The following is a 12348-nucleotide window of genomic DNA, read 5'->3' on the forward strand; positions in this document are numbered from 1 at the left end:
TCCATTTCATTTAAGACCTCCTGCTGGTATGTGCCACAAAGCAGTCTTTGTGTCCAGAAACTTGTGACAACAGCTATGGCCCCAAGCTCAACTGTTTTTTCCTCTCCCTGGTCTCCTAGTGAAGGGGGAGAGATCTGAGAAGAACATGTGGAAAACTTGGAAAACCCCTGGTGTCCCATTAAACAGACGTTTCAAGTTACTTGACTGAAGTGTTGTCTTTCAATAAGGCATTGTTGTCCACCAGTAACTGTTTTACAACTTCAGTTTAATTGTTAAGCACCAACCCAGCCAACTGAAAGAAAAACCAAGCCCAGAGGTACCTTGAAAACACTCGGACTCTCAGAGATGGCCAAGTGAGAGACATTTCCACTGGGCATCCAACACTTTTGTACACTTGAAACCCTCAGCCCTATGCAGCACCTAGAGAAAGGTGAGTGATCTTGGAGGGACCCTCTGCACCCACAGAGCGTGTAACAAACCTGAGATGGAGCCTCGTGTCATCTCTGGTGTCTGCGTTAGATCTAGTACAGTTTAATTCTTCGGGGATATGGCGCTGACACCAGCACCACTCAAATTCAAACTCAGGTACAGTGTTATAACGCTTGCTCTGACAGCAGCAAGGACTTGAAAAATATTTGGCATCTTACCTGGCAGTTTGTCTTGCCTTCTCCTACCCTAGTGTTACTAAGAAGTAAGATTCCACTCTCCAGCATGCAATTATTTCCATGGACTTCATGTTCCTAATGACACAGTCCAGCTGCCCTCACGCTTTGACCAGATGTGAGGGAATTAATTCTGTTCCCTCATAAAAGAAAAAATAAATCTGTGATGAGTTGCACGCAGAAAATGTAGCAGAAAGTTCTTTGATAGATGCCAAATAACTTATCTTTAAACAAACACTGTCTAATTGGCTCAAATAGAGCTTGGATAATGTTCCCTTAGTTATGCGAGCAAACAGCGCAGAACAGTCACCAGTAACTACAACATGCAAAGAGCAACGTTCACTGCCAAACCACTGCAAAATACATGTAAAACAAGAGATATTTGGAGAAGTGTCAGTGATATGTCAATAGAATTACTGGCTGGGTAGGCTACGTAAGAAGTGAGCACTGTATGACTTTGAGAGGTGCCTTTCTGTTCTTTCTCACTTTTCCAAAAAACAGAGAGCTGCGTAGCACTATTTCTGAACATGAGTTGTTTCAGCAAGAGAAGTTCAAAGTAAGAAGCTTTATTGCATACTGATTTCTCCCTGCCTTGAGGTTCAGCTTTCAGCCTAGAGAGATCACACAGAGGGCCTCAATTCATTCCAGTTACAGAAGATACCAATTCTTCTTACAATTAATGAGAACACACAAGAGACTGGCAGTCAGAGCAAGGCAGTGCTTCTGCACTTCATATACCCACCTCCAACTCTGCACCACTGTGCAGCTGCTGGCTTCAATATCTGCATTTACCACAGGTAAAAGTTACAAATCAATGTGCCGACTGAAAATCAAGTGATAATCAACACTGCCTCTCCCCATTATACAAACAGCAGCATAACAGGGTCAGTAACACCACCCACAGCAACCATGGGGCTGAAGCAGCAAGGTGTCTTCTGGCAGAAGGGACAACCGTCCCCAGGCTTTCCTTCCCCTCTCACATTGACCTACACGGTTCCTTCAGGAGCTCCTTCACGTCACTGGCCTCTAGCCTGTTAGACTAATTAATCAAGAATCACAAAGTAATACAGTAGAAAATTAAGTCCTTTGCATCTGCAAAGTGTAGGCTGCCACTTGGTCTATGTTCTCAGACCAGCGGCTTAATACTTAATGTAAGAGACTCCCACCCCCCCACCCACTTGGAATCCTTTGCTCAGGTTTTTTAGACACAGAAAGTAAATATTTGTCTCCAAATTCAGGAAAGAATCGGGTGTAACAGGAATCCAGTGGACTACCTTCCTTTAAAGAGGACACAAAACTGTGTGGAAATGACTGTCCGTTCCTTGGCTGGCTTGGATTTTCTTACGTGATGTCCTTCTTTCTTGGGGGCCTGTGAATATTCCTCACCACACACTTCACCATCCATTCAATTCCCTCGTTCACTCCTTTGCTAAGGAAATAAGAGAAGTAGACAAGATTAAAAAAAAAGACAAAACAAACCCTACCAAACAACCAAGAACAAAACCACGGCACACGTAGTCCCTAACTGAGCCCCTACAAGAGCAGGTGAAGGGTTCCGCCCCGACCCTATTTATTGGCATTACTACGCTAGTTTCTAATACACGCAAGTAACAGGAATCTGATTTCTTTTATCTCTGTATGTAAACTCCATCCTTTATTTTTTTGGTGTCTGTACAAGTCTTCATCCAACTTAGTTAGTCACCAACTCTGTAGAAACCTTGGGCTGAGCAAGCATCAGAATACTCAACAGTCAGCTGGTCTGAGGTTATTTTGCCTCAGTAGCCTCAGGCTACTTGTATCAGATCTTCCAATCCTGGCTCTGACTTTCTGCAATCAGCTGCACCGGGGCTGCCATGCGAGTCACCGACTCACCGCTCTGCACGGCGTCCCAGCCAGGACTTCCACTATTTCTTTACTTTTTTTAAAATGCAAACTCAAACTGAAATTTTGAAAGGGAATTCCTCACGGTTCAAACCTAGAAGTGTTTGTACAAAACCCACAACAAATGAAAAGGTTGCATTTCATAAGATTATTATCTAACACTTCTCTTCCAGTCAGTGCTTAACCATTGTTGTTGTGGCCACTCAGCTGCTTAAGGGCATTTGATTCTTAGCAATGCAGACACCAGAGATTTCTCTCCTGGTTTAGGTTTAAGAAGCTGTTTTTATCCTTTGCAGTAGCTTGTAAAACAACACAGCTTTCTTGTTACTTAAAAAAGGAGAAATCTCCAAGCTCTGGATGGCGTACAGGCAGTAACTCAGGCAGGAGTATTTCCAGCTGTCTAGAACGGTACTTTCGACTTAGGCCAAACAGCACTTTTCACTCAAAGAACTGAAAGCACAGCCAAATTTTTGCAACAGTGATCAAGGATAACAAGAATTGCGTGGGTTGGTCAAGGCCATGGCATGCAGCTGTGTACATCACAGTCTCCCAGAGTTTGGTCTGTTCTAGTAATTTTATCTTAAACCACATGCATCCCCAGTGTAAGAATACTCTTGGAGATTGTTATATTATCTACATAACAAAGCTTATCTGCACACCAAAAAAATAAGAAAGCAAGAGCATAATTACGCCTCCATCAATGGAACAGTACTCATTTCTCTGGCAGTGGCATAAACAGCTGTATTTTCAACTGACTTCTTACATAAAAGCCAGGAGCTGCAGCAAACCAAGGACTGCAAAGATCATTGTGTAAGGAGAAGGGACGACAAAGCACAAGAATCAACAGCTCCCTGTGCTCTCAGCCAGCAGTACAGTTTTATCATGTTCCATAGGCAGGATTTACAGATGAAGTTCCTGACCCAGTGCAAGACCAAGGTTCACAAACAAGGATCTGTCGCTGCTGGGAGGGAAGCGCAGCTCCTTCCAGGGGCTATTAAATCCTACAGCACTGCTCTGCAGCTGACAGTTCACCAAAACACCATCCCTCCTTGTACTCACCCAGTAAGGGCGGAGCAGGCCTGTGTCAGGCAGTCTCTCTTCCCAATTTTGTTAATGCAGTCACTAAACGCTGTCTTGATGTCAGGTATTGACAGACAAGTCTGCAAGGGAAACCAAAAAAGAGCTTGTGTTCTGTGCAACAAGAGATGGTGACATTATTCCAAAAGGAATCCTTTCTCATTCCCCCTTTGGAATCAGTCCGGATGGCACAGCGCTGTTAGGTTAAACCCCCTCACCCACTAACACAGCAAATTAACTTCTTTCCACAAAAAAGAAGATATTATTTTTTCACCAAAGAGAACGCTATGTTCAGGCAGTACACGCACACTCCCACCCCTCCCTGCCCCTCAAGATGTACACTTCTAAGCAGAGCCATGAAAACCAGCACAACCTGTGCACTCTTGGGATCCTCCATCCAACCTGCCCCGTTGTCACACACGAGTCTGTCCACCAGAACACCACAAAAGTGCATCTGTCTGCAAAGCTTTTTGAAACGCTGCACCTGCCCGAGCCCTGGGCAGGCCCCATCCTGTCGCTGAGTCTTTGCCAATGGCCTGGGTCACGTCTCCCTCCACATGCACTTTCAGAAAGCAGCTTGGATGGGATTTTTCCCCAGTTCTCAGCACATTTCTTGACATCAAAGGCACAGCTGCTCTGTTGGTTTGCATTTTGCACGCAGGAGAAAATGCTGACAGCACTGAACACAGCACGTTTTCTGGTGCCTGGTGCCAGTTTGTTCTTGATCACCATCAGGTCTTGTTCTCCTGTAAGGCTGCTCAGAGATTGCTGGGAAGTGGCTTTAAAATATGCAAATGCACAAACCCCCCAATAAACCAGTGGATTACTTTCCTGATATAAATCACAGTGTCACCAGAAAAACTTCATACGGTTACAAACACAACAAAAGCAAACCTGCCCTACCGAGGTCTGGACTTGCATCTTCCTCCCTGAACACAGGAGTCAGGTACAAGAAAAATCACCAGCCTTTAAAACCTTTCATCTCGGTGCTTGCTTTTTCTTCAGAAACCTCGGACAAGCCATTTAAGCACTTTAACAGGCCGCAAGCTGAGCTTTCTTCCTCTCTCTGCAAAGATATTTTGGACCTTCAACGAGGCTCAAACGTATTTTGGGCACGTGTTTACTCAAATTCCAAACTGGACCCCTGTGAGTCTCGAGAATTAGTCCAAGAGGATGTCCACTCTGAAAGAACAGACTAAGTGCAAACAGGAATTCAGTCTTGTAAAAGTCTGGACCCTAACTTAGCAGAAAGATGGAAATTAATGACACCAGCTATCCCTTTTGCAAAATACTGGTTCTGGAGAAATTAAATACAGGAAACTACTGTGGGGATGACAAAGTGACAAATAAGCAGGTTTCAGTGTTTATAAATAAGAAAGTTTCTCAGGAAACAGCTTGAGAGGAGTTTAATGACACCCAATTCAACCGGTGCCCTTGAATCCAGACTTGTGATTTCCTACTGTAAAGGGCCTTGAATCCGTTAGTTGTGCAACTTGTGATTAATGTACTTTCTTATGACCTAAGCTGCATCTGTATCGAGAAATGTTACTTACTTCATTGAACCAGAACCCTAACAACTTACTTCAGGAATTCTGCCAAATGAAAAGACTGAAATTCACAAAGATCAGCTGTCATCCACAGGAAAAATAGTTAAATACGTTAAAGAAAAAAATCAAACACTAACTTTAGAGGGAGTCAGATTGACCTTGGGAGTTGGAATTCAGACCAGTAGGTCTGGAAGATGGGCAAGAGATTACTACCAAACAGTAATTCTCTATAAGTTTGTAAAAGATGCTCCTTTAGTTTTGGTATGACGTCCACTGCCAAGTAAGAAAGACAGGTCCAGCTGCCTCTTGATTCAAGCCAAAGCTCTAGACAGGTCTATCACTCAACAACTGGGGAGGAGGAAGAGCTGCATGTCAGTAACCTGAGCTATTTTTCATGTCATTACTCTTTTTCAGTATATGAGACTTGGCAGGAGGAAGGTTAAATCCCCGTTTCGGGGAACATCTCTTTCCCCTGGGGATGGAGTTCAGTCCCAGCAGAGGGGACAGCATCACTGAATTATCAGTTCAGAGAATCCTTGTTTCAGAGCTGAAAGCGAAGCCGTTGGCTGGAAATCCTGTCCTACAGCTGCGGACGAGGCAGATTACCCAGCACTTCAACCGGGGAGCGCCCGAGCCTCGCACGCTCAGCAGAAAATGTCAGCTGCGGCTTCCAAGTTCCCTCTTCTCCACCTCCCTGTCTGCATTACAAAATATTTGTTTATAGATGTGTTTTGTTTCTCAACTGAAACCACATAACCAAGAGCAAACTAGGGAAGCTGGACTTGTGATCACATAAACAGTGTCCAATTACAATAATAAAAGCCACAGATGACCTTTGTGGAGTGATATTATCTACCTTACATTTCAGAGGAAACTCACACAACTTGACGAATCATTTTTCTATCTGAACTTCCCCACCAGAATGCATCTAAGCCATCTTTGCATGAAGGGTCTTCAAGGCATAGCCTAGGGAGAAATCACCTGCCCGCACAACCAAATTGCTTTTATGAAGGGCTCAGAACAGCATTACCCAAATGTAATGTCTATAATTCATGTCTATAATTAGATATTAGACATTTAATTCCCCTACACAACAATAGTTCCTTTAAGAAAACCTCAAAACAAACTCCCTCCCACAACACACATGTGATGCAGTCATTTAATTATTAAAAAATCATCCGGTTTGGAAGTCTCTGCTAAACACAGAGCATTCTCCTGGTAAAAAAAAAAATCACATACAATATTGTCACAATATTAGAATTGGTATTTTGCAGTCTATGACTGTATTTCATCTCCTGATACACGCAAACACCGCTCGAGCTTGGCAGCACTGAGTGCATGCGATTTACCCGAAGGCAGCGGTGCCTATTAACAGCAGAATTCTTTTCTACAAGGAATTTAGCATCAGGGCCAAGAAATTCCTACATTTCATGCAACTTCAGACATTTCAGGCATTGAGTCAGACCTTTTGTTAGCTTATTGTGAGGAATGTAAACTTAAAAAATCTATGTCAGACGTAGGACTTGCGATATATTTCACAACAAATGTTGTGCTGGCCTCTAAAGATGGAATCAGAGCTTCAACCGCACATGCCAGCAAGGTTAACATACCACGTACCCTCCCTTATCATCATCCACATCAACAACAGAGGGATGCTGGGGAGAATTCCCCATGACAAGGATATGTCTGGAGATCCAGAGCAGAAAAGCCTCTACCAATGATAAACCTGTAACATTTAATTTTCTTCCAGAGGTCTTCGGTTCTGCTAGATCGGTGGCAGAGAAACAGGCCTTCTAGTTTTCTAAACCTTGCTTAAGTGACCCTGAATATTTACTGAAAAACAAGCTATAGTCCCCTTAACGTTTTGTTACTAGCATTGATGTCTCTTTGCCTGTATCCAAAATCATGCTCTAGGAATTGACCTTTAAATATAGAATTTAGGCACTTCTTAAAAATCCCTCCAGTCCATATAGTTTTGTGAATCTCTTGCCAGTTCTCAGGCTGCACAGAGGCACTGAGCCTGGGGGCTGGTCACAGACCCTCAGAAGGAGCAAGGAGTCAGCTGTAATTTTTATCTTGAAAGCCTGTTCCAAATACGTCTTTCCAGTCTTAGAAAGAAGCTCACTTGTTCAACTATTCATCTTTAGTCTGGCAAGGGTGCCACAAGAGCCGGACTTTGCAGTGTGCCTGTAACAAAACCTGCAGATACAGCCACAAGGAAAACTGGAACAGTTTTCCAGGACACCTCACACACTTTAATCTCCAATTTTACCGGCAGAGTGCAGACTGCTCCTTGCCGTGCAGCTGCAGTGTTGCACGGAAAGACAAGAGTTCATATTCTGGATTCCACACCAAGAAGACAGTCGATTTCCCCACATACCAGAGTTCACAGCAAAGTCAGGACCATGAATTGAGAGTCCTGTCCCTTAATCTCTCGCTGATCTTTAAGTGGAACCCAATTTATTTAATTTCTACGACTAGATAATCTTACGATCATCCCAAAGAATCTGTTGTATTGTACACTGAAGCGTAACCAAATCCTTCTTTAACGCCAAAGTGATTTCTATGGAAGTCTCAAGTATTTCCCACAAGTAAACTCACTGAGCCGGGTGTAAAGTCCAGGGGAAGCAGCTGGGAAGTCTCTGCGTACTTTGAAAGAGATCCAGTCCACAGCTGTCAGCGCTGGGACTCCAGATTCTACTGAATGTCTCTGTCTCCATCTAGAGATTAATCACCCTAACTGCAGCAATGGAATTCCAGGTACATTGTGTGGAAAGAAGGAAAACGTGGAAAATGCCACAACCACTTTAGGGACTGTCTTCCCTTTTTCCAGGCCAGAGGAGATGAGGACTGCCCTGGATGCGCCCAAACAGTCATCCTGTAATTCTCATGAACTTGTCAAATACAAAAAAAAAGCTTTGCCGTTCTAGATATGCTAGAAGGAATTCAAATTATACTATTGAGAAAACGTTTCCCTCGCCATTCATCACTGTCATTTATGGAACACTCTAGGACAAACAGAACATTTCACTGAACAGACCTTGTTATGGGAAAAGGAAGATACTGCTTCACGCACAATTGTTGTGCTCTTCCCAGGTAACAGTAGGGCAGCATAAACAAAGTGCACTAAACATTTTTGGTTTTTTGGGTTTTTTTCTGAATAAACAGGAAAAAACAGATCAAGACACCAAGTCACAGTATAAGCAAGACCCACGATAGCTACATAGTCTGTTCTGCTTACATAAAAGTTCAGAACAGCTGAGATGGACGCACCTGTAGTAAGTTCACTTATGCCACTGGGAAAGGGTTGGAGAAGAAAGGTAAAAATAAAACTAAACTGAAAGCAAATATTTTCAGCAGTGGGAAAGTGTCACATGATCACTCCAGGAACATGAAACAAACTTAACATGAATGCAGAGCTCACCTTTCCGAGGGTTATTTGCTCACTTACGAACTAAAGTTGCAATCATCTTACCTCTACATCCTGCTTGTTGGCTAACACCAGAATGGGAACCCCCTCCAGAGCCTCGCTGGTGATCATCTTCTCTAGAAAGCACAGGAACAAAAGCAGAGAGGTTCAGCCAGTTCTGGATTATAAAGTTGTGCAAATGCCTGACACAGACTACCTAGACACACAGATGAAGCAAGAGGCTCCTTCTTGCATTACAGTTTCATTTGATACAACCTCTCAGGTCTATTTTCTTCACAGAGTTTTTTCCAGATCAAACTCCAAACATTGTTTTGATCAACGAGCATGTTACTAAGAATTAACAAGGTGATAAGTAAAGAATGAGGAATAAAAATTCCAAAATAATTAGCATAAGCACAAAAATAGATTCAGGGCCATTTTAGGCAACAAAAGTGAGTCCTGTGTCACAGACAGGATGACAGATTCCAACAAAAAAGCATAAAAGCACAACAGATGTGTCATCAAGAGGCCACTCAGCTTCCTTCAAGGACACAGGAACAGACACGACAGTAATGAGGGAATTGTGCCACAAAACATCACGAAATCCCCAGACAGGTAAAACACAACATACTCACCAAAAGCTCTTTTAGATTCTGAGAGCCTCTCCTCGTCAGTGGAGTCAATAACATAGATCACCCCATGAGATTCAGCGTAATACTGAAAGGAAACCACAGATATCAGTGTATGTGTCCGCTGGGACCATTTGTTCCTCTTCCTGTTTTTTTTTATATTGAGTAAAACTTTGATACGCATGGAATAGATCAACCAGTTAGAGCCAGTGGTTTCCACAGTCTGTGTCTGAGAAGAACGGTGGCACACAAAGCGCTGGCTGTTCTGTTTGCAGGCCTACTGAATGCAACAGGGGAAAAAGCTGCTCTGTCCCTGCAAAAAGCTTCTCTCTACTGGCATAACCCTCAGATATGGGTTGGTAATCGCTGTCTCTAAACAACAATGCAAACATTAAGCATTATCTTCGCTGATCTTGCACAGATATAGTTGAATCTCTGGAAAAGCGTTGATGCTAAATACTGGAGTTACCAGTACACCTGTAACATAACTAAATTATCACACTGCTTCAGTTGTAAAAGAGACAAAAACATTTCTAAAAGAAAAAAAAAATGCATCTCCAACCTTGTCCCAGAGAGACTGCAGCTCCTCCTGCCCACCAAGATCCCAGAACATCAGCCGAGCTTTGCCAACGTCAATAGTACCAACTAGGGGGAAAGAAGAAAAGACGATTCCCTGAAAACTAAGGGTGTTTGTTAAAGCACAAAGACCTGCACACTCCCCTAACAAATCTGGGGTACAAGAGTTTTCTAGAGGAACAAATCACACGCAGTGGCTACCTTCAACAACAGAAGTGACCACTAACATCAGTTGTGTCAGTGCAATAATATCAGAGTCAGGCCAATGAATGAACTCCAGTGAAATTTAGCTTAACCTCTGAACACAGCACTGAAATGGGACACATGGTTTTTCAAGACTTTGTGTTTTTTTTCATTATAAGCTAAGAAAGCTAATTTTATTCTCTTACAAAGAGACACGGGGAGTTGGGAGATGTGATTTCTACTTCCAGGAAGCATTTTGCCTTTGTCAATTCTTGAATATTTCAAACAAGAACCATCTGCTGTCTAACTGCAGGAAAGCTGATAAAATCCCAAATAGATTTACTTACTGTTCAAGCCTACAGTGGTTGTGATTTTGGACAAACTCATCCCTTTGTAGTTCTTGTTAAATCGAGTTTTAGTTTGTTCAAGGAAGGTCTGAAAAGGAACAAGAAAAAGTATTTACTCTTGAATATTTTAGTGGCTGGGGCAATCCTAACCCAAACCAGCCTTTTCATGTCTGCAAAACTCTGCTCCAAGAGATTCTGCCCTAACCTTGGGACAAACCACACTTCTTGTTCCCTATTTTAGCAAGGAAAGAAGGGCTCACAGGCGATTATGGGATTACCCAAGCCTTGGCTCCATCCCTGAAAGCTTCTGCTACATTTAACTACAAGGGAAAAGTTGATTCCTTGGTGTGACATCACTAAACTAACTCCCAATACAGTCAAAGAAAGGTTGACCCTTTGGAAGTTTTTTTCTCTGTAGCGTGTTTAGAATTGAGTGTGTCCTCTACACAACTGGCAATAAACAGCACTTACGGTTTTACCAGCATTGTCCAAGCCAAGGATCAAGATGCAGTACTCATCTCTCTGGAACATGTATTTATAGAGCCCAGACAGCAGAGTATACATCCTGCTCCTGCAACAAGTACCAGGAAATCATTAACAAACAGCTCATTTCCAAAAGCCTCTCATTGCACAACACAAGCTTTTCCCAACACCAGATAAATAAGTGACGTTGTTCTTTTATCAGTAACTCTCACACTTAGGCAATCCAAGGACAAATCACAGATATAAGAGGGATCATGTAAATAGCTTAAGATCAAATTTTCAAATGCATACAAGGGAGGGATTATCTTCCAAAGAGCTTAACCTCTGTTCCTGCATGAAGTGTCCACCACCCGCACTTGAAAATGACCCTGTCTGCTCTGGGGCTTACAGGAGATCTAAAGAAGAGCCTGGATGTCTGTTGCGGCATGTTAGATGCACAGAAAATGAAGCCAACTTCGCACAAATACTCAGAATGGGTATTTTGGGCAAGATCGTACAGGTCAGTCCTCTCCTCCTTGTTCCTGATCCATTTGACAGTATCGTGGGATCTTAAATGGCTGAACTGAGTGCAGCACATTCCAAAGGGCAACGAATGCCCTGAATTATCTTCATTTAAAGCTTATCCAGCAACAGCCTTCTGTTAGAGTATCCACCACGCAAGTCTTCTGTCATCTTAAAATGCCATGAAGACATGACAGGTAAGTCAACAAGCCAAAAGCGTAAAACTAAGAATCAGACAAAGCGATACCAACAACCGCAGAAGCTGACGCGCTTTTTGTTGTTGGATTTGCTGGGATGCAGGAAGCATCGGTACCAAGTCCTCCGTCTGACTCACAAAACACTGCAACAACACTTCTGTTTAAATACAGACACAGGGAACCCCAAGGCAGAGACTTTGAGAGGCAACTGTCTCCGAGCAAGTGTGCAGAGAAACACCCCCTTTTTCCCTGAAGGGGGGAAAAAAAAGTGTTCCAGACCAGAAGCAAGCGATTCCTGAGGCTGGAGGACAGCGGGGGTGAGGACAGGGCAGCTCAGGGCGCAGGTACCCCGGGGAGGGAACCCCCCACCCCGGCCCTTAGGGGCCGCAGCCCCACGCCACCCCCGGGAGGCTCCGAGGCCGTGGGCTGGGGACAAAGCCCCCGGTTCGCTCCCGTTTCGGGCCGCCAAGTGACCCCGGGTGTGCCCAACCGCCCGTCCGTTGCCCTGGAACCGGGACCCCTCATTCCGTCCCCTGCCACAGCCTGACAGGGAAACCGGCCCTCAGCGCCATTTCCCCTCACGGCCTAAAGCCACGTCCCGGGCCCGCGGCGCCTCGCAGGCCCAACCCAAGCCCAGCCGTGCCCTACGGGCCTCGCCGCGGCCTTTGCCGTCCCCCGAGCGCGGAAAGCGGCGGACAGAGCCCGAAGCCCCTCACCAGGAACCGGAGACACCTCCCGTCAGCCAGCGCCTCGCCGCTCCCCGGCCGCACCGGCCGCCCGCCCATCCCTCGCGCGGCGCTCTGGGAAACGTAGTTCCGGCTCCGCCGCGGGGGCGCTGCGGACGGGGTCGATGGAC

At 44.5% G+C, this 12348-nt stretch overlaps 1 protein-coding gene across 2 annotated transcripts; it reads right to left on the reverse strand.

Annotated features, from left to right (window-relative positions):
- Window positions 1-1212: 1212 nt before the first annotated feature.
- Window positions 1213-12326, reverse strand: ARFRP1 (ADP ribosylation factor related protein 1). 2 transcript variants are annotated; one of them, XM_005499559.3, is made up of 8 exons: window positions 12209-12326; window positions 10783-10882; window positions 10312-10399; window positions 9768-9850; window positions 9212-9293; window positions 8643-8713; window positions 3603-3703; window positions 1213-2091 (listed from the first exon to the last, which is right to left on the reverse strand). In XM_005499559.3, the coding sequence occupies exons 2-8, from the start codon at window positions 10873-10875 to the stop codon at window positions 2004-2006; spliced, it is 606 nt and encodes a 201-aa protein (XP_005499616.1). In that variant the 5' UTR covers window positions 10876-10882; window positions 12209-12326; the 3' UTR covers window positions 1213-2003. The 2 variants fall into 2 exon arrangements, with proteins under 2 accessions (XP_005499616.1, XP_064888318.1); XM_065032246.1 differs by lacking the exon at window positions 10783-10882 and having other exon boundaries at window positions 12209-12270.
- Between the last annotated feature and the right edge of the window lie 22 nt (window positions 12327-12348).

This window comes from Columba livia, chromosome 16, assembly GCF_036013475.1.
Source record: "Columba livia isolate bColLiv1 breed racing homer chromosome 16, bColLiv1.pat.W.v2, whole genome shotgun sequence".
Taxonomy (NCBI): Eukaryota; Metazoa; Chordata; class Aves; order Columbiformes; family Columbidae; genus Columba; species Columba livia.